General features: G+C 37.8%; 4 protein-coding genes across 7 annotated transcripts; 1 reads left to right on the top strand and 3 right to left on the bottom strand.

Moving 5' to 3' along the window:
* Nucleotides 1-155: 155 nt before the first annotated feature.
* LOC137958432 (pentatricopeptide repeat-containing protein At3g56550-like) lies at nucleotides 156-2,089 on the bottom strand. Its single transcript, XM_068805441.1, has one exon. The coding sequence runs from the start codon at nucleotides 1,958-1,960 to the stop codon at nucleotides 209-211; it is 1,752 nt and encodes a 583-aa protein (XP_068661542.1). The 5' UTR covers nucleotides 1,961-2,089; the 3' UTR covers nucleotides 156-208.
* A 74-nt stretch (nucleotides 2,090-2,163) lies between these two features.
* Nucleotides 2,164-6,666, bottom strand: LOC137958433 (uncharacterized protein C24B11.05-like). 4 transcript variants are annotated; one of them, XM_068805442.1, is made up of 10 exons: nucleotides 6,283-6,666; nucleotides 5,740-5,822; nucleotides 5,029-5,094; nucleotides 4,304-4,375; nucleotides 3,672-3,737; nucleotides 3,319-3,416; nucleotides 3,085-3,210; nucleotides 2,657-2,959; nucleotides 2,498-2,563; nucleotides 2,164-2,413 (listed from the first exon to the last, which is right to left on the bottom strand). In XM_068805442.1, exons 4-10 carry the CDS (start codon nucleotides 4,353-4,355, stop codon nucleotides 2,258-2,260), a joined length of 867 nt encoding a protein of 288 aa, XP_068661543.1. In that variant the 5' UTR covers nucleotides 4,356-4,375; nucleotides 5,029-5,094; nucleotides 5,740-5,822; nucleotides 6,283-6,666; the 3' UTR covers nucleotides 2,164-2,257. The 4 variants fall into 4 exon arrangements, with proteins under 4 accessions (XP_068661543.1, XP_068661545.1, XP_068661544.1 ...); XM_068805444.1 differs by lacking the exon at nucleotides 5,740-5,822; XM_068805443.1 differs by lacking the exon at nucleotides 6,283-6,666 and having other exon boundaries at nucleotides 5,740-6,247.
* Nucleotides 6,667-6,772: 106 nt separating this feature from the next.
* LOC137958434 (flap endonuclease 1) lies at nucleotides 6,773-15,566 on the bottom strand. Its single transcript, XM_068805446.1, has 17 exons — nucleotides 15,374-15,566; nucleotides 15,176-15,292; nucleotides 14,950-15,008; nucleotides 14,724-14,783; nucleotides 14,578-14,631; nucleotides 14,442-14,490; nucleotides 13,923-13,970; nucleotides 13,655-13,720; nucleotides 13,486-13,536; nucleotides 13,270-13,389; nucleotides 13,112-13,196; nucleotides 11,335-11,416; nucleotides 11,079-11,193; nucleotides 10,933-10,989; nucleotides 10,748-10,794; nucleotides 10,595-10,649; nucleotides 6,773-7,068 (listed from the first exon to the last, which is right to left on the bottom strand). The coding sequence occupies exons 1-17, from the start codon at nucleotides 15,383-15,385 to the stop codon at nucleotides 7,000-7,002; spliced, it is 1,146 nt and encodes a 381-aa protein (XP_068661547.1). The 5' UTR covers nucleotides 15,386-15,566; the 3' UTR covers nucleotides 6,773-6,999.
* Nucleotides 15,567-15,976: 410 nt separating this feature from the next.
* On the top strand, nucleotides 15,977-22,457 carry LOC137960017 (protein ABC transporter 1, mitochondrial). Its single transcript, XM_068807466.1, has 9 exons — nucleotides 15,977-16,067; nucleotides 16,176-16,880; nucleotides 17,613-17,835; nucleotides 18,046-18,198; nucleotides 18,666-18,824; nucleotides 19,000-19,159; nucleotides 21,063-21,172; nucleotides 21,406-21,522; nucleotides 21,892-22,457. The coding sequence occupies exons 2-9, from the start codon at nucleotides 16,210-16,212 to the stop codon at nucleotides 22,282-22,284; spliced, it is 1,986 nt and encodes a 661-aa protein (XP_068663567.1). The 5' UTR covers nucleotides 15,977-16,067; nucleotides 16,176-16,209; the 3' UTR covers nucleotides 22,285-22,457.
* The last annotated feature ends 49 nt before the right edge of the window (nucleotides 22,458-22,506 follow it).

Here is a 22,506-nt window from a genome sequence, read left to right as displayed (position 1 = left end):
TTTGCTTTACCATTTTCCTGTCTATTTGAGATGTGTTTTGGGAAGGAAACCCAACCAATCGCACACTGGTTTGAAGCATGTAACTTATGAATAATTATATCTTTAGACAAAAAGTATTGAGGAATTAAGAAATATCTTGATAAACATCACGGGATTTCAGTACCAGAATTGTCTTGACCAATTCATATACATAAATTACTTCACAATGTCACCAAAAATCTCTGCAGGAACATATTCCATCCTTGAAGTGGTGGAACCGGACTCTGTCCCTGACAACTATCTTCCGGTCAAAAGCTTTTGATATAAATTTCGTCAGCAAATGGCAATCTCTACAGACCCTCAAATTCTTCACAATCCGGAGGGTTGTCCCTGGAGGTGTTCTTGCCAAACCGAAAGCAATAGCTAATTTCTCACTGTGATAATTGTTTGAGTTTCCCTTCCACTCTTCGGAGTACTCTACAGTGGATTGAACCCCTGAAGCTGAAGATCTCTCTTCTACATATCCAGTCAATGCTGCCTTCTGAATCATCTCCTTCAACTTGCTGTGGATTTCTTTGATATCTTTGTGTGACTTATCATCTACTATAAATTTATGAACAAAGCCGTCAATTTCAATCCAACTCCAACCTGGGGTCGTCATGATTCCTTGATACTTGATCATTTTTCTCATCCTGGACACTCCCTGCATGTCCCCAGTATCAGCATAAATTCCAGACATGAGAAGACAGTCCCCGGCATTTTGGCTGTTCGTTCTAACCAAATTTCTCAGGGCAACTTCACCCATAGCCACATTTTTGTGAATCCTGCAAGCACTTAGCAAGGTCCTCCATAAGATAGGATCATCCGCAGTATCTGAATTTTCAATTAAATGAAGAGCATCTTCAAATTTCCCAGCACGTCCAAACAGATCCACCATGCAACCCAAATGCTTTGTACCAGGATTGAGGCAGAATTCGGACCTCATCATGTGAAAATACTCAACCCCCTCATTGACCAAGCCTTGGTGGCTACATCCAGATAAAAGACCAATGAAAGTGATTGAATTTGGCCGGACTCCTTCCCCAAGCATCTGCCTGAAAAACCCGATTGCCCCATCTCCACAACCATGGACTCCCAGTCCTACAATTATCGAATTCCATGTTGACAAATCTTTCCTCTTCATCCGACTGAAAACCTGACAAGCCCTTTCCAAGCTCCCACACTTCGCGTACATATCTATAAGCGCATTCCCCACGAATACATTACCAGTGAATCCATTTTCTTCGGCAAATTTATGCATTTCAACCCCAAACCTCAAAGCTCCCAAGTGGGCACAGGAGGAAAGCAAGCTAACGACAGTGAACTCGTCCGGTTCCACGCTCGAAGTTCTCATCTGATCATAGATTTCCATCGTTTCAGTATGCAAACCAGCCTGAGAGCAACAAGAAATCATTGAATTCCATGCAACTAAATCTTTCTCATGCATTTCGTCAAACAGTTTTTTTGCCGTCTCCACCGAGCCATTCACCCCATAAGATCTAACGAGATTTGTACACACGGATACATCAGAAAGGCACCCTTGTCGGATGATTGATCCATGAGCCTCCCTACATTTTTTGTCAGCTTTTGCCTTACCACAAGCCTTGAGGAGAAACGAGAAGGTGTAGTTATCTGGACGACAACAGTGTTCTTGTATCATTCTATTGTAGAGCAAAATGGCTTCGAAGGGGAAAGGGCTTCGAGAGTAGCCTCGGATAATCGAATTCCAAGCTGATACCAGTGGGTGTTCGATTTGGCCAAAGAGAACGCGCGCATAACTTAGATCTCCAGATACCGAGACTGCGCAGAAGTTCAGCAGCTTTTCGGCAATGGATGGGTAGCTGTGGCAGCCGTTAACGTAGATTTGGGCGTGAATTTTTTTGAGCTTTTGCATGCTGTTGCATCCCTGCAATGAAGTGAGGAAATTGTTGATTTCGATCATTGTGCATTTTTCGCTTCTCTCCTGTTTGCTCTCGATTGTCGACGTAAATTTACGAATTCATCATATGACCTTCTGATAGGCTTAATATGAACTGGACATATTCCCAGAGTATGAAATATTTGCTTTTGAAGTAAAAGGCTTTGCAATTTATTCGAGACATCGAGTCTGTATCTCGTCAGAATCACGGTTCCCAGCACACAGTAGATTGAAGATAAATCTATTATTTGACTTATTACAATTATTGTTCATTGTACTGGCATGAAGATATATCTACCCCTCCATTGTAACATCTAGAAATCAAGCAAGAACGACAGTTTCAACAACACTGGATTGAATAACTGCCTCCATCTGCTCCCCTTCTTCAGCTTCCCATATCTCTGGCAGAACTCCTTTTATATTGTGGATGCTATTCAGAGCGTAGTCAGCTCCGGGGACAAGCATTGAGTTCCCCACCTGCATGACAGCCACCATTCCGTCATTATAAAAAGGAGAAACAATTTTGCTAGACTGTATCAGAACGAGTTATTAGGATCATACCATAACAGTATGAAGCCCTGCTGCCTTCCCTGCTGCAATGTTACGAATGCTGTCTTCAAAGAAAACCTGAAAAAGGAATAAGAAAAGAGATTACCTCTTTACAACGTTCATAATAATGAAAGTACATAAGAAGTTGTAGTAAATAGCCCATGTTATTACGGTTTTATCTGGTTCGATGTTGGCAATTTGAATAGCAGCTTCTATAGCTTCTAAAGATGGTTTGCAAAGAATAGGAGCAGGCTTTGGATGCTTCGTATTGGTGAATTTGGTGTTTTCAGTCTCTGAACTGCTGTTACTGAAGACTGCGTTTCCATCACACTCAACAAAATTGTTATCATCATCACTTTCAGATTTAGGAGGTGGATTAAGTGTCTCAAAGCAGATAATTCCTTCAAAGCAGTCTTCCAGGCCCAACCTACTCAAAACTTGAGCTGCATGAGCTTTGTCGGCATTTGTAAATATCTGCAAAAAAGACATTAGGACAGGCAAGTAAAACAGAAGTACGTGTAAATTGTTTCAAGAGTTATTTTCCTCATCCCAACATAGGCCACAAGGGACAGTAATATGAAAAGGAAGTGCTGACATACAATTTTTCTCTGTGGCATGGAAAGCAAGAGGTTCCTGAGGACAGGATCAGGCTTCAGTGTTTCATAAGGCAATCGGCCATGAACAAATGCATGAAATTCATCATTATCAAACTCATAGCCCAATGCCTGCAAGGAGAGAACAAAATCAAATGCCCTCAGTCCAAGCATCAGCAAATTCTTCCTCTCAAAGATGGTGAACATAACCTGACGGAGAGATGGAAATAAATGAAGTACCCTGAGGCCAGCCATGGTTGTCCCATATTCCTTGTACAAATCCAAGCACATCTTCGGCACTTCACTTTCTTCGATTTGAAGATGGTGCAACATGTAATCTGTCATCATAATTCCATCAGCAAGAGCAGCAGTCTACAGATTTTTCAGCAGTAGCTGGTCATCAATTTATTCTGAATAGACTCAGCAAAGTTCATTCAGCTACTTGTTATTGGATTCTCATTTTACCTCTCTTTAAAGGTTCAGTCGTTACCGGAGTCTCACTTCTTACTCTCTTTCCAATAAGACCAGAAGCTAGAACACTGAAGTCTATTTAAGTTTTGCATCTATTAGTAACAAGAAATAGTTGAACTCACCTTCAATATTTTTGCGGCAGGCTAAGTTGAGGCCAGAGCTCATTGGATAGAGAGTGTCATCCATATCTGAAGATATAGCATATAGCAAAGGAGGGAATCGGATATCAGTTTAATCTAACAAAATAAGAGAATCAGTTAAACCTGTAACCATCTCAGGCCTACACCCTAGAATCACAATTGGTTTATTTTGGACTTGAAGCCTTTATCATTATCATCACCCCAAAGTTATGACCAGCCATTTATTACTGAAATGTTCTCCCAGCTATTGTTGACATCTGTGGTAATTATTATTGATAAAAAAAATCACAAGAACAACATGCCTTTTGGCAAAAGTTTCCCCATAAGAGTATCAGATACCTGAAAATGCATTACATTCCACTACATCAACCAATACAAAATGTTCTATTGCAATCCATACAATTGGCAGTTTACAAATACTTGGTGACACATTAATGGTCATATGTTACTAGAAGTGTGTTACTAACGACGCCCTTCATATTTATTGCTCTTCACTTGTTTCTCATTCAACACTAATACACTAGAGAAGAAAAGAAAGACATATTTACTACTTTTTGTTCTTGTCTCTGGAGACTTCCAATGTTGAACAAGTATAAAGTTGAATGCAGACGTACCAAAAAGCAAGCATTCGTACTTGGCTTTGTTTGATATCCCACTAGCAGCCATTTTCAGAATTCAACTGAAGCCTGAAAAGACGATCAATGAAGCTGAGAAAAATAGAAAAACATGGAAAGCCATTGGTTTCTGCATATGCTCTTTCCACTCATACTAAATGGTGAAAGAAGAAGAATTTGCAAAACAATTAACCAGAGAAGGAAAAATTCTGCTGGGGAATTGATTATTCAACTTATGAATAATTTCTATCCAAAAAGATGGACTTGTATATAGAGTTCCATCCATAATCAGAAATTAGCATTTCCAATTTCCAATTTCCAATATCTGTTGGCGAGCACTGTAATTTGAACAACACACACGCCAGTTCAGTCAAAATGAAAAAAAAGTACAATAAGTAAACTAAACTGGAATAGACCATCACCGGTCCTTCTGCAAACAAATCAAGAAATCAAATCAATATAAACTGAGAGCTCAGAGAAACAAAACGTTCACTAGCAGAGGAACAGTCGAGATGAAGCTCAAAATTCACCAATTACTTTAGAAGGTTCAATCTACGGTCACATCTCAAATACAAACAATCCTTAGTAACAGAACCCGCCAAAACGCATTACAGATTAGAGAGAGAGAGAGAGAGAGAGAGGGAGAGAGAGAGAGAATATGATAGAGCAACTGATAACAGAGACAAAACTCGTATATTGAGAAAGAAGCAAAACATTAACGTTACCTACACAAATCCTCGAATGCAATACCCTCTTTCAAGCCGACTTGATGATTCAATCCTTCTGAAGGCCTATTTAAACCAAAGAAAAAGGCACCCACTTGAGAAAATGTTGGAGGCGACACTTACAAAATCCTGGGGGAGAGCATATAAGTACAGATCCGAAGTTTTTTAATACTTTGCTTGCGTTTGTGGACTTTTTCTACCATCTCTCAGTGCTCTCGAGATACCTCATCTTCTCACATTCCTCCTCATATTTTCTCTTCGCAAGAGGTCGCGGGAAAGTGACAAGATGCATGCAATTCAGCCACTTGAAGCAAACCATTTCAAATTTATGACATGCAAGGGGTCTCGACAATCGATAATCGAAATTATCTACCCATGGGTAGCCCGAAGGGGTCTCAAACTCTAAAATCTAAAGTATATGCAAAAGATGGAAAAGGCGTTGAGTAAAGAAAAAAGATATGTCGGGCTGGAGAATGAGGTTTATTCTCTTAAAGAAAGAAGAAATGTATCCATCACGAAACAAGTGTAGGGAACATCTCATTCTGATTCTCATCTAGAGTATGATGGTGGGTACCGGAAGACACAGCTTTCAGTTATCAATCAATATATGCTATACAAGGATAGCAAAGCTGGTTAGAATTAAAAGCAAAAACTAGTGCCAAAGGAGCGCTATTTTATTTAAAGCTAGCGCAATTATTTGTTAAACCTTACCTGAGTTCTTTAATGGATGGCAGGGGCAAACACTGTTGACTGGCCTTCTTAGCCCCTCATCTGGTTCATCCGGGGGGCCTCAACTGACAAATTATGCAAGGAAAGGCAACAGAGATGAGATGAAACAGGTTTTGACGTCAAACACGTAAGAAGTTGGAGAAGTTGGAACCATTTTCTCTCGCAAAAGTAGGAACACGTGCAGTGGGGCTGGAAAAATTTCCTCTGTGGGTCATCATTATTCAGACACGTGCAGTAGTTGCCTTCATTAATGTCAGGTTAAATAAATAACCGGTTGGTGGGAGTTAGGCAGTGGGGCTGGGGAGGATTTGGAGAATATCAAGCTCTGCTGCCTCCTCTGTGGAGGAGAAAGGCAACGGATACGAGTGCCGTATGGATCACGAAGAATGGATACGAGACCAAAAAACGAAAAAGGGTTTGCATGGTGGAAATCAGCGATATGGTGGATATCATCATCTTGCACATTGATGGAAAAAAGGACGAAAAAAGCATTGTCCAGTGGAATACTGATTAACGAGTGCTTACATGATCAAGACGAGCACTGGCACCGACTGCTGGTGAAAGCATAACGAAGGGGTGCGCTTTAGAATTGTGCTCTTCTAATTGCAGCCACATTTGAACGCTGGTGCTGATGTTGCCGGCGAAATAGACCTCTCCCTGATGTGACCTGGAAATGGTCCACTCAATCAGTTGGCCACAATGCTAATATATTTCTTATAAAATCACTCAAACATGGAGAAACAGAATCTGGTGACTCTGGTTCACTTTCCTGTAGCAATGATGCCCAAAAGACGGTCCGGTATGGTCAATTTGATCACCCCAATATGGTCCGTGCATACTGGCGTAGTTACAGCACAATCAACAAATTGCAGCCGTCAGTGCAGTGCTGAGTCACAAGACACATCAAGTCGGATTCCCACTAGCAACGTAGTCATGTTTTTAGTATCAAAATCAGCTCGTATCCTTTTTCCGCAGTCCGATAGTTGTCTAATAACAAATATGAACAGCATCATGTACGATTTACTAGCTCGAGAATCCTAGCGCATCTCAATTGAAGGGTGTAACCAGAAATTGGATGGTATTATAATATCAGCCTGTAAATCACAAAGGATACAAGCGAAAACACGTGCAACCTCGAACAAAATAAAGGTTTTAGGGTACGACATATATATAAACAAGCAGGAAGTACAGGTCGAACATTGATTTTTTTATGATTAGTGAAGGATTTAGCTTCATCTTCTTCTACTTCTTCCGACTCCCCCGCTTTGATTTCTTGCTAGCGGCTTCTTTGGCCACCTTCTCTTGTGCATCCTGCTTGGGAGTTTGGCAGAGAAACAAAAATGAGAAAGCACCTCCTATGATGCAAATGAAAAAGTAACAATGTAAGACATCATTCAGTCAGTACTGCGCGAGATTTTCAACTAAATTGCTTCTAAACGTTCGACAATTTCTGATCAATAACATGGTAGGCAACAGTTTTCCAAGCAAACAAGTGCTAATATAATGTTTGGACTAACTGTTTCAGTGATAAGTTATATTTTACGATAAGAGCATGGAATTCATATCAAGAGTCAACATATATACTTGGGTACCATGAGAGATATCACAACGATATCTATTTTACCTTACTAGAAACATCAATAACAGATATTCAAGGTGAATACTGGCGATACATCCCAGTACTGCTAAAATTAAACACTGGTACAAGAAAATCAAGAAGAGTTTCCAATAAGCATAAGACTGTAGCTTATGCAAGAAAGTGACCACAATGGAAAGATGCTCCTGATTGTTCAGAGCACAGCAGTGAGTTTAGCAGGGGTAAGTTTCCAAAGTGCCGATGCCTTGAGTAGATAGAAGTTCGTATAAAGAGCATCGTAGACTTGAGAGGTAAAGTGGGTGCTCCAATCATGCATCTGGTTTCCTGTCAACAACCAGGGATGGACATAGGCACCAGACAGTATTAGATCCGGACAAGCCTCTACCATTCATTCTGTTTCTATGTTCTTTTCTTAAGAAGGGTACTCTTAATCAGAAGTAACTATCATCAGTTAGAATATATAAAATCATATATCTATTATAAGCAGGATTTATCAAAGACGTCAATCAAAGAGTGGTTGGGTAAGGAATCGTGATAAATAGACCCAGACTTTAACATTCAAGAGGATTATTATAACTTAAAATAAAAAATAAGTTTTTAAGAATAAAATCTAAATTCGTAACTAGAAACAAAGAGGACCAGAAAATTCTCTCTTACCTATAGCATAGAAATCTTTATTTAGAGAACAGTTTGTCAACAGACTTGAGAAACATAAAGTGAAACCAACTAACTCACAAACTTAGGTTCACAAAAACCCTCCAATGTCCAAAGATGGAGTTGCATTAGCATGTTGTAGTACATACATACAAAGTGGTTGGTCCGCAAATTGGACCTACATTTAGGTAAATAGTAAAAGAAATGAAAATTACAAGTGATATGAGGACCTATTTCTAGTGAGTCGTCTAAATCTCCACTAGCAAGTTTATAATGCCTTTCCAGATGAAATAAGACATTGATTTAAGATAATTTGTTTGGTCTCTGCTTTGACATTTAGACAAGCGGATTGAATCTCATACTTACGTACAACGGATTTAAAGTGTGGTAAAGTGAAAATAGGAATGATCTGCTTGTTGCACCTCAAAGGCAAAACTTCAGCAGAATGAAAGACCCTAGTGACAATTTTTGGAATTTAACTTATCCTGCAAGGTTTCAGCTTAAGTAGGTGCTTCAAGTGGTTCTTCAGTCTTCCACCAATTCACTTTTCTCTAAAAAGGCTTCCACCAAACCTAAGGAAACTCTCTATTTATTGGAGGGGAACCCTATATTTCTCTCTCAATCTCTCTTTGCCAAATCAACAACTCATGGCAAGTCTTCTTTCATGAGATTACAATACATAGTAAAGCTAAGTCTTCTCAAAACACGTGATGAGGCCAAGTCTTCTTCTTATGAGAACACAACATATGGCAAAGGCAAGTCTTCTTCGAATGAGAAAGCAACATATAGCAAGGCCAAATCTTCTTCTCATGAGATCGTGACACGTGGTGAGACCAAATCTTCTTCTCATGGGATTGTGACAAGTGAGGAAGCCACATCACTCTCTTGATTGTGTCATGTGTCAGATGACATGGAACTTCATTGTTGTGACATGTGAAACCCTGGTTGGCACCTTGTGTCACTTTATTAGGTATGCTTTATATGCTACTTTACACTAAAAGAATCCAAACCATTAATCTTTGATTAAAGGTTTAAGTGGATGATATGTGTTTAATTTAATTTCAATAGTGGTCTCACCTCAATCAATCAACACATTCAACTTTAAGTTGACCTCTAATTTGACAATGTTGACTAGGGGTTAATCCCAAGATGATGTCTGTAGTCATTGACTCAAACTTGTAGAGTTGATCAAAGTTTCAAACTTTGATAGTCGATTGACTATGGGATTACCCATGATCATAATTTCCAAACTCATAACATACTTGATCAAAATGTTTGACCCATGTTTGCCTATCAACCAAAGTGTTGACTTGCATTGTTGCCTAATTATTGGTCAAAATTTTTAACTTTGAGTAATAATTGGTTTTGTTGTTCTTTGCACCATTGGTCAACATTAATTCTTTGTTGACCTATAGTTGTTTGTGTTTTAACTTCAAGTTGACCCTCCTCTGATCCTTCAATTCAAACTCAAGCCATTGGTCAAATGTCTAACTTTGAAAATTATCAAGATATGTTTGACTTCAACCATTAGATGAACTTTGTAATCTCAACTATTGATAGGTGCTTTCAATTTGGACCATTAATCATGGTCTAAATTTGATGACCAAAATTCTATGCCTACACATGTAAAATCTAATCATCATCACAAGGAAGCCACTCTAGAAAAGGAGCCTTTCAATTACCAATGCACTTGAGATCTTTAAACAACTTTTGGAAGTAACTCAAGATGAAACACAATAAGATAAAAGCAAATCTTGAGTTCTGCTTCTGCTTTACATTCAACCAATTATGTGCAATCTACTTGCAGATGTTAGAAAATGTCAAATGGGTTAAAATAAATCCATAAAATCCAGGAACAAGAAATTATGGTACAAAATATATGTGCCCATTTATCTCACCCATACACAAGTACACAAAACAGCAAGCGCCCAAAGACTTTCAAGGATTGTTCATGGTCTGTTATACTTTTCATCCGCCATGAACTTAAATGATGCTTAATGTGCAGCCCAAGGCTAGATTATTGTCTCTAGGCGGAGCACTCTCAAACCAAGGTCTTCATTATTCATATTCTTGACACTCCCAAACTTATCAGGCCAAGGCTCTGATGATTATGATGATGATGGTAACAATGATGAAGATGATAGTAATTCATTTACTTTCTACAATTTACAAATCGTAAACCACTATGTATACAACTGAATGCACCCCAGAGTAATTGTCTTATGCTAAAATAGAGTAAAATTGAATGGTTGATATAACTTAAAAAAAGCCAAACAGAAAAGAAGAATGCAAATTTTAATACACTAGTTTGACTAATCTGAAGCATACTAATTTCCAGAGAATTAACCTAATGAGTCAAGGAATGAAAATTATGGGAGACTTTTGGTGGTGGATCATCACAAATAAGACAAGGTTTCACTTCATACATAAATAAAAGAAAATCAGTTCAATTTCATGTCAGGGAAATCATCTGATTGAGAGGATATAGAACTGTAAACTAGTTCAAACACAGAAGTACTTCACATACTCAAGAACACCAGAAACCAAATAACTGTATAAACAGCTTAGGTTTGAGAATTTGAATACCTTCCGCTTAAGGGGTGTTGTCACACTTGCTACAGGTTTAAAGAATGACTCCAATCTATGCATCAAAAAGTAGAAAAACATTATCACTCCAAGCTGTAGAACTCTCATACACTAGTACACAATCATATATTAAAAGAGAATAACAAGGCTTACCGTCCTTGTGACGATTTGTTCTTGGCTGCTTTGATTTTTTCAACTGCCTGTTAGCAAACATATATGGAAGCAACGTGATAGCAGTTTAATTTTCAAAAGTGATAATGATCTGAGGTTTGTCTAATTAGGCTAACTTCAAATAGGCTTTTTTAAGAAACTTAAAAGCATAAGATGAGAATTCATACCTTTGTCACTCGTTCAAGATTGAACCCATTCTCATTCACAAGAAAGTTTATAAGACCCTATCAGATGACAAGAAAAAGGCAAGCTTAATTGGCTAAAACTAGAAAAAGGTAGAAATTGAAATAGGAATTAATGTCACATTGAGGACCTCTTCATCCGGAGGAGACCACTTAATCTCAAGTTGCTCATCGTTTTCAGAAACTAAAGGCTCTTTAAAAAGGCACCGAGCTTGTTGATATGGCCAATTCTCAGGTATTTGATATCTTCGTTCAAAACATCAGAGCCAATTAACTTTATGAAAGATCTTTTTCCCAGAAGGAATAAATTTCACAAGAACATTGCCGAAGGACATTATTATCAATTTGTAATCTCAAAAAAAGTGGAAGTGAACAAAATTTAGACACCTGTCTTTATTAATATTCTCCAATATAGTCTCTATAGAACCATATTGCCGGATAAGCTTCAAAGCAGTCTGTCCACCAATCCCTATAAATAGAAAGAGTTAAATATTATGATCAAAACAACTCCTTTGCATCCCATGGTTATTCAAAATGATAATTTAGTAGTAAAGTCATCATTCAAATACCAAGTTCAAAGATTGTAAACCAGTGTTAACCTATTCAAAAGGTCAATTTGCATACAAATTTGTGAAGGAACCATGATATAAACAAACAATTTGAATTGAAGAGATATCATGACCAGCCATAGAGCCTGTAGCCTATCTGGTTCCAGTGCAACGTAGATCAACACCTTTAGGTAAGTAGAGGCCATAATTGTGACATAGATAAATTAGCTACACTACCCACTGTTAAAGATATTGGATCCAATGTTTTCTCATCTAATGGCTTAGACTCTAGTTTGATTAACCAAAGGAATTTTCATCTTCCCTAAACCCTAAATCCTAGTCTGAATTACTATATACATCCTAAAGAAGTGCCTCATAACTCTCTTCCTTCCCTTTTAGCTTATCTGCTATGGTAAACCATGTGCTGTTAAATACCTCAATCTGATGGACAGGCAGCTAAAAATTTTGTAGCATAAAAAAAGGATTTTGAAATCAAATGCCCTAACTAGAGAACTTATATATGTCTCTCCCCCATCAATCAGTACTAGTTATTGTCATATTTTTCCTTGACCTTATTTATCCGATGAGAAATGCAAAACGTTAGAAGGATTCAGGAAATTTTCTCAATTGCTACAAAGCTTACTTAAGAACCAGAAAGAAAGCTTCTAGCATGCTTATAAAGGGCCTGGCCAATAGGAAAGTGCCTATTGCAAACAAGTGTATCCACCTAAATGCAATACTGTTTGGCCTTGATAGAACAGAGAAGGAAGAAAAAGTCCTCTTTCCACCTTGTTAATAGAACAAAGTGACTTTATTTGAGCAAATATTGCTCGTAATGCATCCAATGGAACATCTGTACCTCTACTTTACCTCTTTCAGAAAAGAAATGAGAACGACCAGAAGATAGCATGTTTCAGGAATCACATCGACATCAGGTAAGTTCCTACCTGCCTTTCATTGAGCAACCGGCTAAAACTAGTTTCTTGTAGCTCATAATACATAACTTTGGCTTGAAACATATTATATAAATATCAATGATGATAACAATCAGAAGAACAAGAATCTACATAATCATAGTTTGATTTTGTCAATTTATTTATAAACATAATTTTTGTCTTTCTCAATAAAGTAAACATCAGCTGGTAGAGATATTAATAAACTCTCATGGTTTGAAGTCACCAAAATGCCCCAAAAGAGAAAAAGCATGATTTTTTTAATGTTAGTATACCCAACCAAACTTCCATGATATGCAAGGAAAATATACAACTCCAACCTGAAATTCAAGCCAAACGAAATTGTGACAACAAACCATCAACTAGCAAGATAGTTATTAAGCTGCATTTTAAATAAGACAGTTATTGGAAAAAAGAATCATCAGAAGTAAATCAACAAATCCAGACAGATAAAAGCATATCATGACTAACATGCATAGAGTTCCACACATGGACTTATATATAGTCATATTCTGGATATATTCATTGCATTTAATGACAAAGTAAATGCATATTAACCAGAAAAACAAGCCAAAGACAATTCTACCAAGAAATTACATAGTTAAGACGTGCTTCAAAAAGAGCATTTCCTTAGTGATGAATAAGCATCTTATGGTCTGATACCTCTAATGCTGTCACAGTAGTCACATCCACAAAGAATGCACAAATCAATAAATTGATCCATGTTGAGATTAAGCTCTTCCAAAATCTGTAAGAAAAAAAGTACATTAAATACTAATCCAAATGAAGACACTAAAAATATGCACGACAACTTTACACACCTTTGCAATTTCAAATTCCATCACTGGGACCTTTTTGGAGCTTGGATCCATCAAATGACGAAGAAATCTTGGAGCCCCAAATGTTAGGGAGTCCATATCTTCAGAAGCTACACCATAAACCTTAAGTACAAAACAAATTGAAATGATTGCAGAAAATTGTATGCAACAAAACAAATTAAAAAGATGTTAAATAAGGGCAATCTGTTAATATCATGCCTTGTCACTCTTGCAAAGTGCTGCACACTGTGCCTCTGCTTCAGAAGGGGCCTAAATTCGCAGAAAAACAAATATATATATATATATATTTATGTTAGATATTGAAATAGAGGTTATAAGAGGATCAAGAAAAAATTCACTAGAGCAATATTGCATTCAATGATATCACCTCAATTACAGGTACTCCCATGAGCCGAAGAAGTTGTTTGCAATCTTCATTATGTTTTTTAGTCACCTACCAAAAGAAAGTGATGCAAATTGAGTAAATTCACAAGTTAAATAAGTTGCTCTTCTTCATCTCATGAATAGAGAAAAACAGTAGCAGAAAGCTCAGACAAAGAAAAAGTCATGTATTTAGTAATTATGCATAAAAAAAAATACATTGAGAAAACATGATCTCTTGCACATTATGGATGAAATTGAACAAAAGAGCTTGCCTTTACTGTCCGTTTACTGAACTTCTCAATCACTTCCTTATCTCCAGTCTGCAAGGTGAACAAAGCTTCTGCTTAGAAAAAATAGTTCTAGATATTGATTTAATAGCTGCTGGATATAAAAGCAGGTTAGAATTCCCACAGAATGTGCTAAATTTTCTATTAGCTTCTTCACACCCAGTTCAAGTATATAAGGCCTGGAAATCCAAAAGCCAGTACAATGTTCCATTTAGATTGGTCTGTGTGTTTGAGGAGTTATATTATTGCCTCAAAGTGCACTGGTCACACAAAATGGAGACGGCAGCAACTGCTTGCAAGCTATCAGAACTTTTTTGAGTCTCATAAATGATGGCGTGATTACTTCTCTTTTTTTTTTCTGTAATAGTTTCACTGTTGCTTAGCCTCTGACTCTGACATGTTCTCCTCATCCTATTTCGTTTTAGCCTCTTCCTTTTTTGGTTGCATTAAAGGTTAGGCCGCTCTCACATCAACTTTTTTGAAGTTAATGAAATGCCTTTATACCTCAATTGCACTAGCTAAATCCGCTGTGGCATCTACTCTTTTTGAATATCTGCATGGATAATGCAACCAACAGCTTATCAAAACCACGTATATACATAAGCATCGAGTAAATCAAACATGTTTGCCCAGGACTTGCCGTTTTGCCAACTCTTCTTTCTTTAAATCAGGAGGAGCCCCATCAAACACGTATCTGACACAAGTACATCCGATATTAGCATAACTTCACTCAAATGAATAGGCAAAGAGAATGTATACATATTAGACAAAAGTAATGCACGTTACACAGGCTTCAGTCCAGATTCCAACAGTCTTATTGTGCGGTTAAACATTCCCTGCAAGTGACTAGAACAGAAAAAAAATATATAAATATTCATATCAATATTAATTCAATTATTTAAATTTAAAAAAATAATAAAACTATAAAAAAAACGCAAGTTCGTTAAAACTTCGACTGGATCTATTAGTTCTCTTCCGTGAGCCTAATAGTGACAACGAGGAGCGTCCAGACCTTGTTACTTCACCTGCCTCATTTGTCAGCATTTCAGTCCCACTCCTCCCTACGACAATCTGCGTCCCCATGAAAAAAGGTCTCCACAATCAAAATTCCAATATCATAAGATTCTCAGAATTCGGGCAACTAGAACAATTTTTTACAACTTTTTGAGCGGTGACCGAGTAAACTGCACATATCTACAAACATCACGAGAAAGCGAGGGAACAAACTCTGCATTTACCAAAAACTGGTAGATACTCATGCTTGCGTCTATGGCGATCTTGCGACCAAAATAACTCTCGAATTTCTGCTCTTTCATGCCCTTGGGAGCGTTGTCCGCTAACAGCTTGGTCAAACCCTAGCGTAAGCAATAGAGCGGATAAGGAAAAGAAAGAGTGAACACTTGGAAGCATTTTCGGAGGAGCGATGAAAAACGAACCTTAATTCCCATTAGAAAGAAAATCCGAGAAGAGACGAAAGAGATGAAATGTGTCTTCCCTAGAGCTTCACTGGTGCTGTGATGCAGAAAAATAAAGCTCTATGTTTTAACTTGAAAATTCTGCATCGACGTTGACGGGTGCCTCTTTCCCGCCCTCTCCGAGTCGGAAATATGTCTACCGCTCCCGCCTGTCTAATTCGTAAAATGGAACTGCGAGCGTGGCCTGGGCCGCCTGGCTGTACACTTTATTGATGCGGTTTGACCGCATTAGGAAAATAAAATGACGAATCTTTTATTTTAATTAATTTTCTCATAAAAGTTTGCTTTCTTGTATTTGTATTAAAAGTAAAAGTTATAATAATATAAATAATTTTTATCTCCACAACTGGCAATAGCCATATATGTTTTATAAAGTCTTAATATATTAACAGTTGATAATTTTTACATATTAATATTAAAAATAATTGATTAATTAATTATTTTATTTCTTCGCGGCAGAGACTGACCTTAAAACGAGATTATGAGAGTAATTAACCATCGTCTTTTTTTCTTCCTTTTTTTTCTTTCGTGTCCTCCAACCACGCTACGTCGCTCCCGCTTCATTTCCTCGCTCGCTCCTCTCGCAAGGTTGAAGTCAGACCACGTATCACTGCTGTCTTCAGGCTTCCTCGCCTCAAACGAGCAGTTTTTTCAGGTTGCACTCTCTTCTTCGCATTTGTTACGCGTTTGACATAAGTTGATTCATCTCTGTATCCTCACTTTTTTGTTCTGGTTGCCCTTGATTTGGTCCACTGCTATTTAGTTTTATCTTCTCGCTTTCGTTCGACTTCTCTCCTATGGCTTTGTTCCGGGACATTCAGAGAATTGTTAACGGCATGTCCCTGGTTGCCAAAGAAGTCTTAAACAGCTCCCATGCTTTCGAGGGCGCTAGAAAAGGAGATATGGGGACCCTAATTTCGTCATCCCTAAAGAGAGTCGTCCTCTCTGCTACAGATATCACCGGAATCACCAAAGGCAACGTTCGCGAATTTTCTTACCCAAAGTCGAAGGAAACCGTCGTTTACTTCTCCGATGCCACCGAAGTTTCAACTTTTCATCACCCAGCTGAGTCTGCTGTCAATAATTGGCTGCATGAAGCTGGATCGGCGACCCTTGACGAGAAAATTGAAACAAACGTTTCGGAATCAGAAAATAAGAGGGACATTTTTTTTAGAGATAGTAGCGATTCGCGAAGGTCTGTACAGGAAAGTGGTAGCATACCGGAGATTTGGAGAGAACAAGGGGCCGCCTTATCCGAGAGTTTGGGAGAGAAAGGTGGTATCGACTCAGCGACTATTGGAGATACTATTTCTGAAAAATCGAGATTGCAAAGTGCTGTTAGTTACGAGGGTTCAGAGGAGAAGAACGGTACTAGTGGAAGAGCCGACGACGGACTTATTCCACCGGTACAAAAGAGAAAGCCACGAGAAAGAAGAGTTCCATCTACGCCTTTCACCAGAGCTCTCGGGTGAGTAAGTTATCTACATTCTAGTGTCGCCGTTGTTTGTTTGTTTTGTTATTGTTTATGTTTGTATATATTCAGCATTGTCGGAATACAAAACGTTTTCTTACACTTATCTCCTCTATACTCTCTTTATCTTTATCCTATTTCTTCTTAAATTGGAAACGAGAATCTGAATATTTACTTATGCTTATACAAACAAAGTTGAGAGTCAGTCGCAGTCACCGAAAATAATTCCATCTTCCTTCATCGTTTGGATTTTACATCATTTTTTCTTTTTGTCATTATAGTTTTAATATTATTTCCAAAAACTTCATCTGAAAGGAATGAGAATGTGAATTTCATTGTAGAGCCTTTTCTCAGAGCTTTATGAGGTTAGATTGTTGCATGAACTTTTCTGCTTTGTCGATGACAGTAATCTAATTTTGTATCAGTTGGATGCTTTGTGAACTTAATTCTCCATGAACTTTTTTGTGTTGATGATGAATCTATAGTCACTTAATCTAAACTGATTTTAAAATTTTCAAAATTAAGGTAGGTTCTATATTTCAGTGATTTATCAACTTTTAGTGTTACACACTCTGTACCTTGAACCAGCTACTTAATGTCATCTGGAACCTTGAGAAATATTGTGCTTTTTATTTATTTTTCTTCTCCCAGACAGTATAATATTTTCAAGAGTAGAAAGTATCTGTTTATCATAGCTGCATTTCATGATTTATGCTTTATGTTTTATAGGTTTGCTAGTTTAGGGGCTGGTCTTGCATGGGGAGCAATTCAGGAATCTACAAAAAGAATTATGTATGGAACACCTTCTGAAGAAGCTCAATCTGCTCTTTCACCTTTGTTATCAAAGCAAAATGCAGAGCGTTTTGCACTTGCACTGTGTAGAATGCGTGGTGCAGCCCTTAAATTGGGTCAGATGTTGAGTATTCAGGATGAATCTCTTGTACCTGCTCCGGTAAGCATCAGTCTGCTGGAAGCTCATATAAGATGTCTCTCAATCCACTATTTCATAAAAAAAAAATACATAATTATTTTAAACATCATTTGGATTATGTCCCATAGCAGCTATTTCTTCTTTCACAAGCATGTTTGTTCTGTTGATTGAGTTTGTTTTGTTGATTGAGTTTCTTTCTAACATGTCAAAAGTAGTTTTTTGCACATGCAGATTTTGGCTGCTCTAGATGTTGTTCGTCAAGGTGCAGATATCATGCCAAGGAAGCAGCTTAATCAGGTCCTGGATGCTGAGTTAGGTCCTCAGTGGTCATCAAAACTTAAAAGCTTTGATTATGAGCCCATGGCTGCTGCAAGTATAGGCCAGGTGACTCCACACACTTAACATGACTATGATGTATTGTTTTTTTAATTTACCCTTTGGTTTAGTTTAATTTTCCCATGACTTCTCAGTGCTCAACCACGGTAAGTCTCACTTTCTCTCTCTAATTTTTTCACATCTCTAAAGAACTCTGCTGTGTTGAAGTCTCCTGGATCTGCTAGTAAGTATGAATTTCATTTGCATAAATTCTGTTTTTGGCATTGCCAATATTTTGAAAGTAACTTGAATTTCATTTTGCATCAGTTCTCTCTGTAATATAGCCATTTTTTTTATTATCTGGTTTGCAGTGGTGCTTATATCTCCTTTTTGTTATGACAAGTATTCTCATCATAGGGTTTCAGTGCTGTTTCATTCTGTAAATAAATTTATATAACCCAGTGAACTTACTTACGGAACATGGAATGAAAAAAGGGAAAATATCAGTCTTTGACTTGTTCTATCTTAATTTTCAGGTTCACCGAGCTTTCACAAAGGAAGGTTTGGAGGTTGCAATGAAAATACAATACCCTGGAGTTGCAGATAGCATTGAAAGTGACATTGAAAATGTGAGGCGCCTTTTGGAATACACAAATCTTATTCCTAAAGGGCTTTACCTCGATAGAGCTATGAAGGTAGACGGCCTTGCTTGATAACTGCCTTGCTTCTATGTGAATTATAGAAAGTTCTTGGGATGGTTTTAGTTACATAATATTTCTGTACACATTAAAATGCTTTACATGTGAAGTTGGTTCCTGTGATGAGCACAAATATTCCCCGTCTGCTAAAAGTTTGAGAAATACATTGCAGGTGGCAAGGGAAGAGCTATCACGTGAATGTGACTATGAGTTGGAAGCTGCAAATCAAAAACGTTTCCGTGAACTGTTGTCTGATGCTGAAGGGTATTATGTTCCCATGGTCATTGATGATATTTCAAGCAAAAGAGTTTTGACAACTGAGCTTGTTTCAGGTAACTCATTATTACCTTTTTTGGTGCTTGTTTATCTATGACTGCTGTTATTGTTGTTGTCAAAGCAGTGCTGTAGAGTACCAAAATTACCTCTGCGTATGGCTTTAAAAAAAAAAGAAAGGAAAACACTACATAAATAGGGTAGTTACTTTTCTAACCTTTGTTATTGACATTTTTATCTGAGGTTGTTATTCTCCAATGAAGATACAACAGATTGGAAATGCTTCTTTTGATCTCAAAACTGTTGGGTGGGAATACACTTGAAAACTCCAACAGATTTTCAGTTCATAAGAAACTTTAGAACATGAAGATCAAACAAAGGAGTAAGCACTGAATCGTGTGTAGAATCACAGATCACCAGCACATCCAGATTGTTGAATGGTACCATCTTGATTATAACATTCAATTAGATGTTTACAATGAAATTGTATGAGCGCCTGGTTCAAAAGTTTTGTTTGTCATTTTAAACCAAAATCCGATAATTGAGGAGCACCAAGCTAGATTTGGAAGATGGAAGCTCCCTTTGGAAGTGGTGGGTGTCTGCAAAATGTTGGAAGCCTCCACGAGAAGCTAGTTGCATGATTTAGACACGTTGGGTAGATACAGATTAGTTGATTTTCAATGCTAAATCGTTGTTGTTGTCCTTACATCCCTTCATATAACAACCTGGAAGATCTAAGCATTTCCTAAATCCTGGCTATAGGCAGAAAATGGAAGGGCGAATGGAAAGGGGTGTTTTTATGTTTATAACCTTTACTTGTGTGGAAGAGCAGGTTCACTTATACCGAAACCTGCCTTTACTCTGTACAGGGTTTTCTCACGGACTCCAACCCTTCTTCTTTGGCCAATCTCACATCCTGTCCTCACTTCAGTTAACAGTATTGAGTTGGTTTTTATTTTTCCTGGAAGCCTATTTAGGAATCTTGAAGGGCCGTGTCCTCACCCCATTGCTGTCTTTGATTGTCTCCGTTGCACTGAGTGTTGAACATTTTGTATGGGATACAGGGCTGGGGGCACCCCTAGTGATCCGATGATAGGTCTCATTGGCCTATTTAGAAGCTAGCCTGATCCTACATTCTTTGATTTTTTTTTAATATTTGATTATTTGTGTGCGTTACACCCAATACCTAGTGAAACTTGAACCCAAGATCTCACACTATACTCCCCCATGTTACACTGAGTGCCCAATCTATTTTGATCATTTATAATTGACACTACTTGTTTTCCCTGGAAGGGCATATCGAAGAGGATGCAGCATGTTGGCTAGGTAAAATAAGGACTTTAGTATGGAGTGTCATGTGATTGGCACTTGCTGAAAGTGTGAAGGTAAAAGTTTTTAAAACTGGTGTCTGACCAATCATTCCATGGAGGAGAATGTTCAGCAGTGAAAAATAACATCAGAAGATTTTAGGATGATAAGAATGTGGGCCAAACCAGGTAAAACAAAAGAAAAAATAAATGTATGAAGAATATTTACTGCACTGTTAGGTGGGAAAATGAGAGTCTTCTTGTGGTGGTAATGTTCAAGAGAGACCTCATTGTGCCTAGAGAAAGTGTTGTCTAGATATTCATTGATGAACTCACATGAAATATAGACTTGAAGATGGCTGACCAAGCAATGGAGATAACATAAAAAAGGGCAGATGGAGGGGAAGGTGTGTGTCTCTCAGCTTAACCTAGTTGTTAGAAGCTAGCGTGATAATTGTTAAGTGGCATTTCTTTCTTTTAATGACATTTTTCACTCCAACTGCTGTAATCATCTAAGCACAGTTCTTGACAAAGTGCAATTAATATCAGATCATCAATTTGTTTCTAATTGCATGAGTGCATGTTTCCTTCCCCACCTAAGCAGTATGGCTTCTCTAGAACTTTTTGGTACTCAATATACTTCTGTTTGCTGCAGGAATTCCTATTGACAAAGTTGCAGGATTAAACCAGGAAACTCGTGATTATATTGGGAAAAAGTTGCTTGAGCTGACTTTAAAGGAGTTATATGTCTTTCGTTTCATGCAGGCAGGTTTTGCAGTTTTCAGTTCTCTATTATCCTTTCCCCAGGCTCCGCCCTTCCATGTTTTTTATTTACATTTTTTGTATGAACTGTATGGAAGTTCTTTTACTTTTCTCGTTATTTATGTCCAAATTTTTGTCATTCTTATTTATTAGTATATAAAACTTGTCGCGATTTGTTATTGTTTTTCTTCTATTTGTGCCTGTTTGATGATGGTTGATCTTTTGCCATGGAGCAGACTGATCCTAATTGGAGCAATTTTCTTTATGACCATGCAACAAGAAGGATCAATCTCATCGACTTTGGTGCAGCTAGAGAATATCAACAGAGCTTCGTGGATGACTACCTAAGAATGGTAAGATCTGTTTTCTCACTTCTTTATCACATGCTTCATGAGGATCTGATGATTGATGTGGTTGTGTCCTTTGTTTGTACGATCATTCCCTCTTGGGTTGTTGATTCTTGTTCTAATATCATGTTTTACTGACTCGAAGAGATGTCTCATGTCTTGTTCAAGTTGTCTTGGATTTTGCTGGGTTCATGATGAGACAAGGGGTTTTGAGTCTGGTCTTATACATAATCCAAAATGAATACAGTAGCATGTGAACTGTGAGACTAAAATACTATTTTGATCAAGTATTGATGAACTGAATCTACTACCATTGTTTGGTAGAGTTGGATCAAATAAGAGAGCTAAAGAGTATCTATGCATCTGTCTGAACAGGTGCTGGCATGTGCAAACGGTGAGAGGGATGGTGTAATTGAGATGTCTCGACGCCTTGGATTCCTCACAGGCATGGAGTCCGAAGTGATGCTGGAGGCACATGTTCAGGCTGGCTTTATTGTTGGGTTGCCATTTTCAAGACCCGGCGGCTACGATTTCCGTTCATCCAACATCACCCGTAGTATATCATCTCTGGGAGCTACAATGCTTAAGCACAGGCTCACCCCACCACCTGATGAAGCTTACAGTCTTCACCGGAAACTGTCAGGAGCATTTTTGGCATGCATTAAGTTGGGTGCTGTAGTACCATGCAGAGAACTCTTGTTTCGAATCTGTGAGCAGTATCAGTTCATGGATGATGGAGATGCTGCTTTCTCATGCTCGGCTGCTTGATTGGAGTCTTTTAAACTTTTTTTCTTTTATTTTATTTTCTTTTCTCTTTTGATTATTTTGCCACCAGTGGCAGACATCCTAAATAATTTGGGTGCTAAAATGCTTCCCTTCAACTTTTTTGCCATTATAATTTGAGAAACCAAAATATGAAATCAGTACAGAACATCCCTAAATAGGGAATTTCTTCTAATAAAATTTTTGTGCTTATTACTTGGAAGAGGA

This window comes from Aristolochia californica, unplaced genomic scaffold (genome assembly GCF_029961685.1).
Source record: "Aristolochia californica isolate CCGP_79_NKW_82.1479 unplaced genomic scaffold, dmAriCali1.0.hap1 SCAF_3, whole genome shotgun sequence".
Lineage (NCBI taxonomy): Eukaryota > Viridiplantae > Streptophyta > Magnoliopsida > Piperales > Aristolochiaceae > Aristolochia > Aristolochia californica.
Note: the sequence above shows the minus strand (reverse complement) of the source record. Positions and strands in the feature narration are given on the sequence as shown.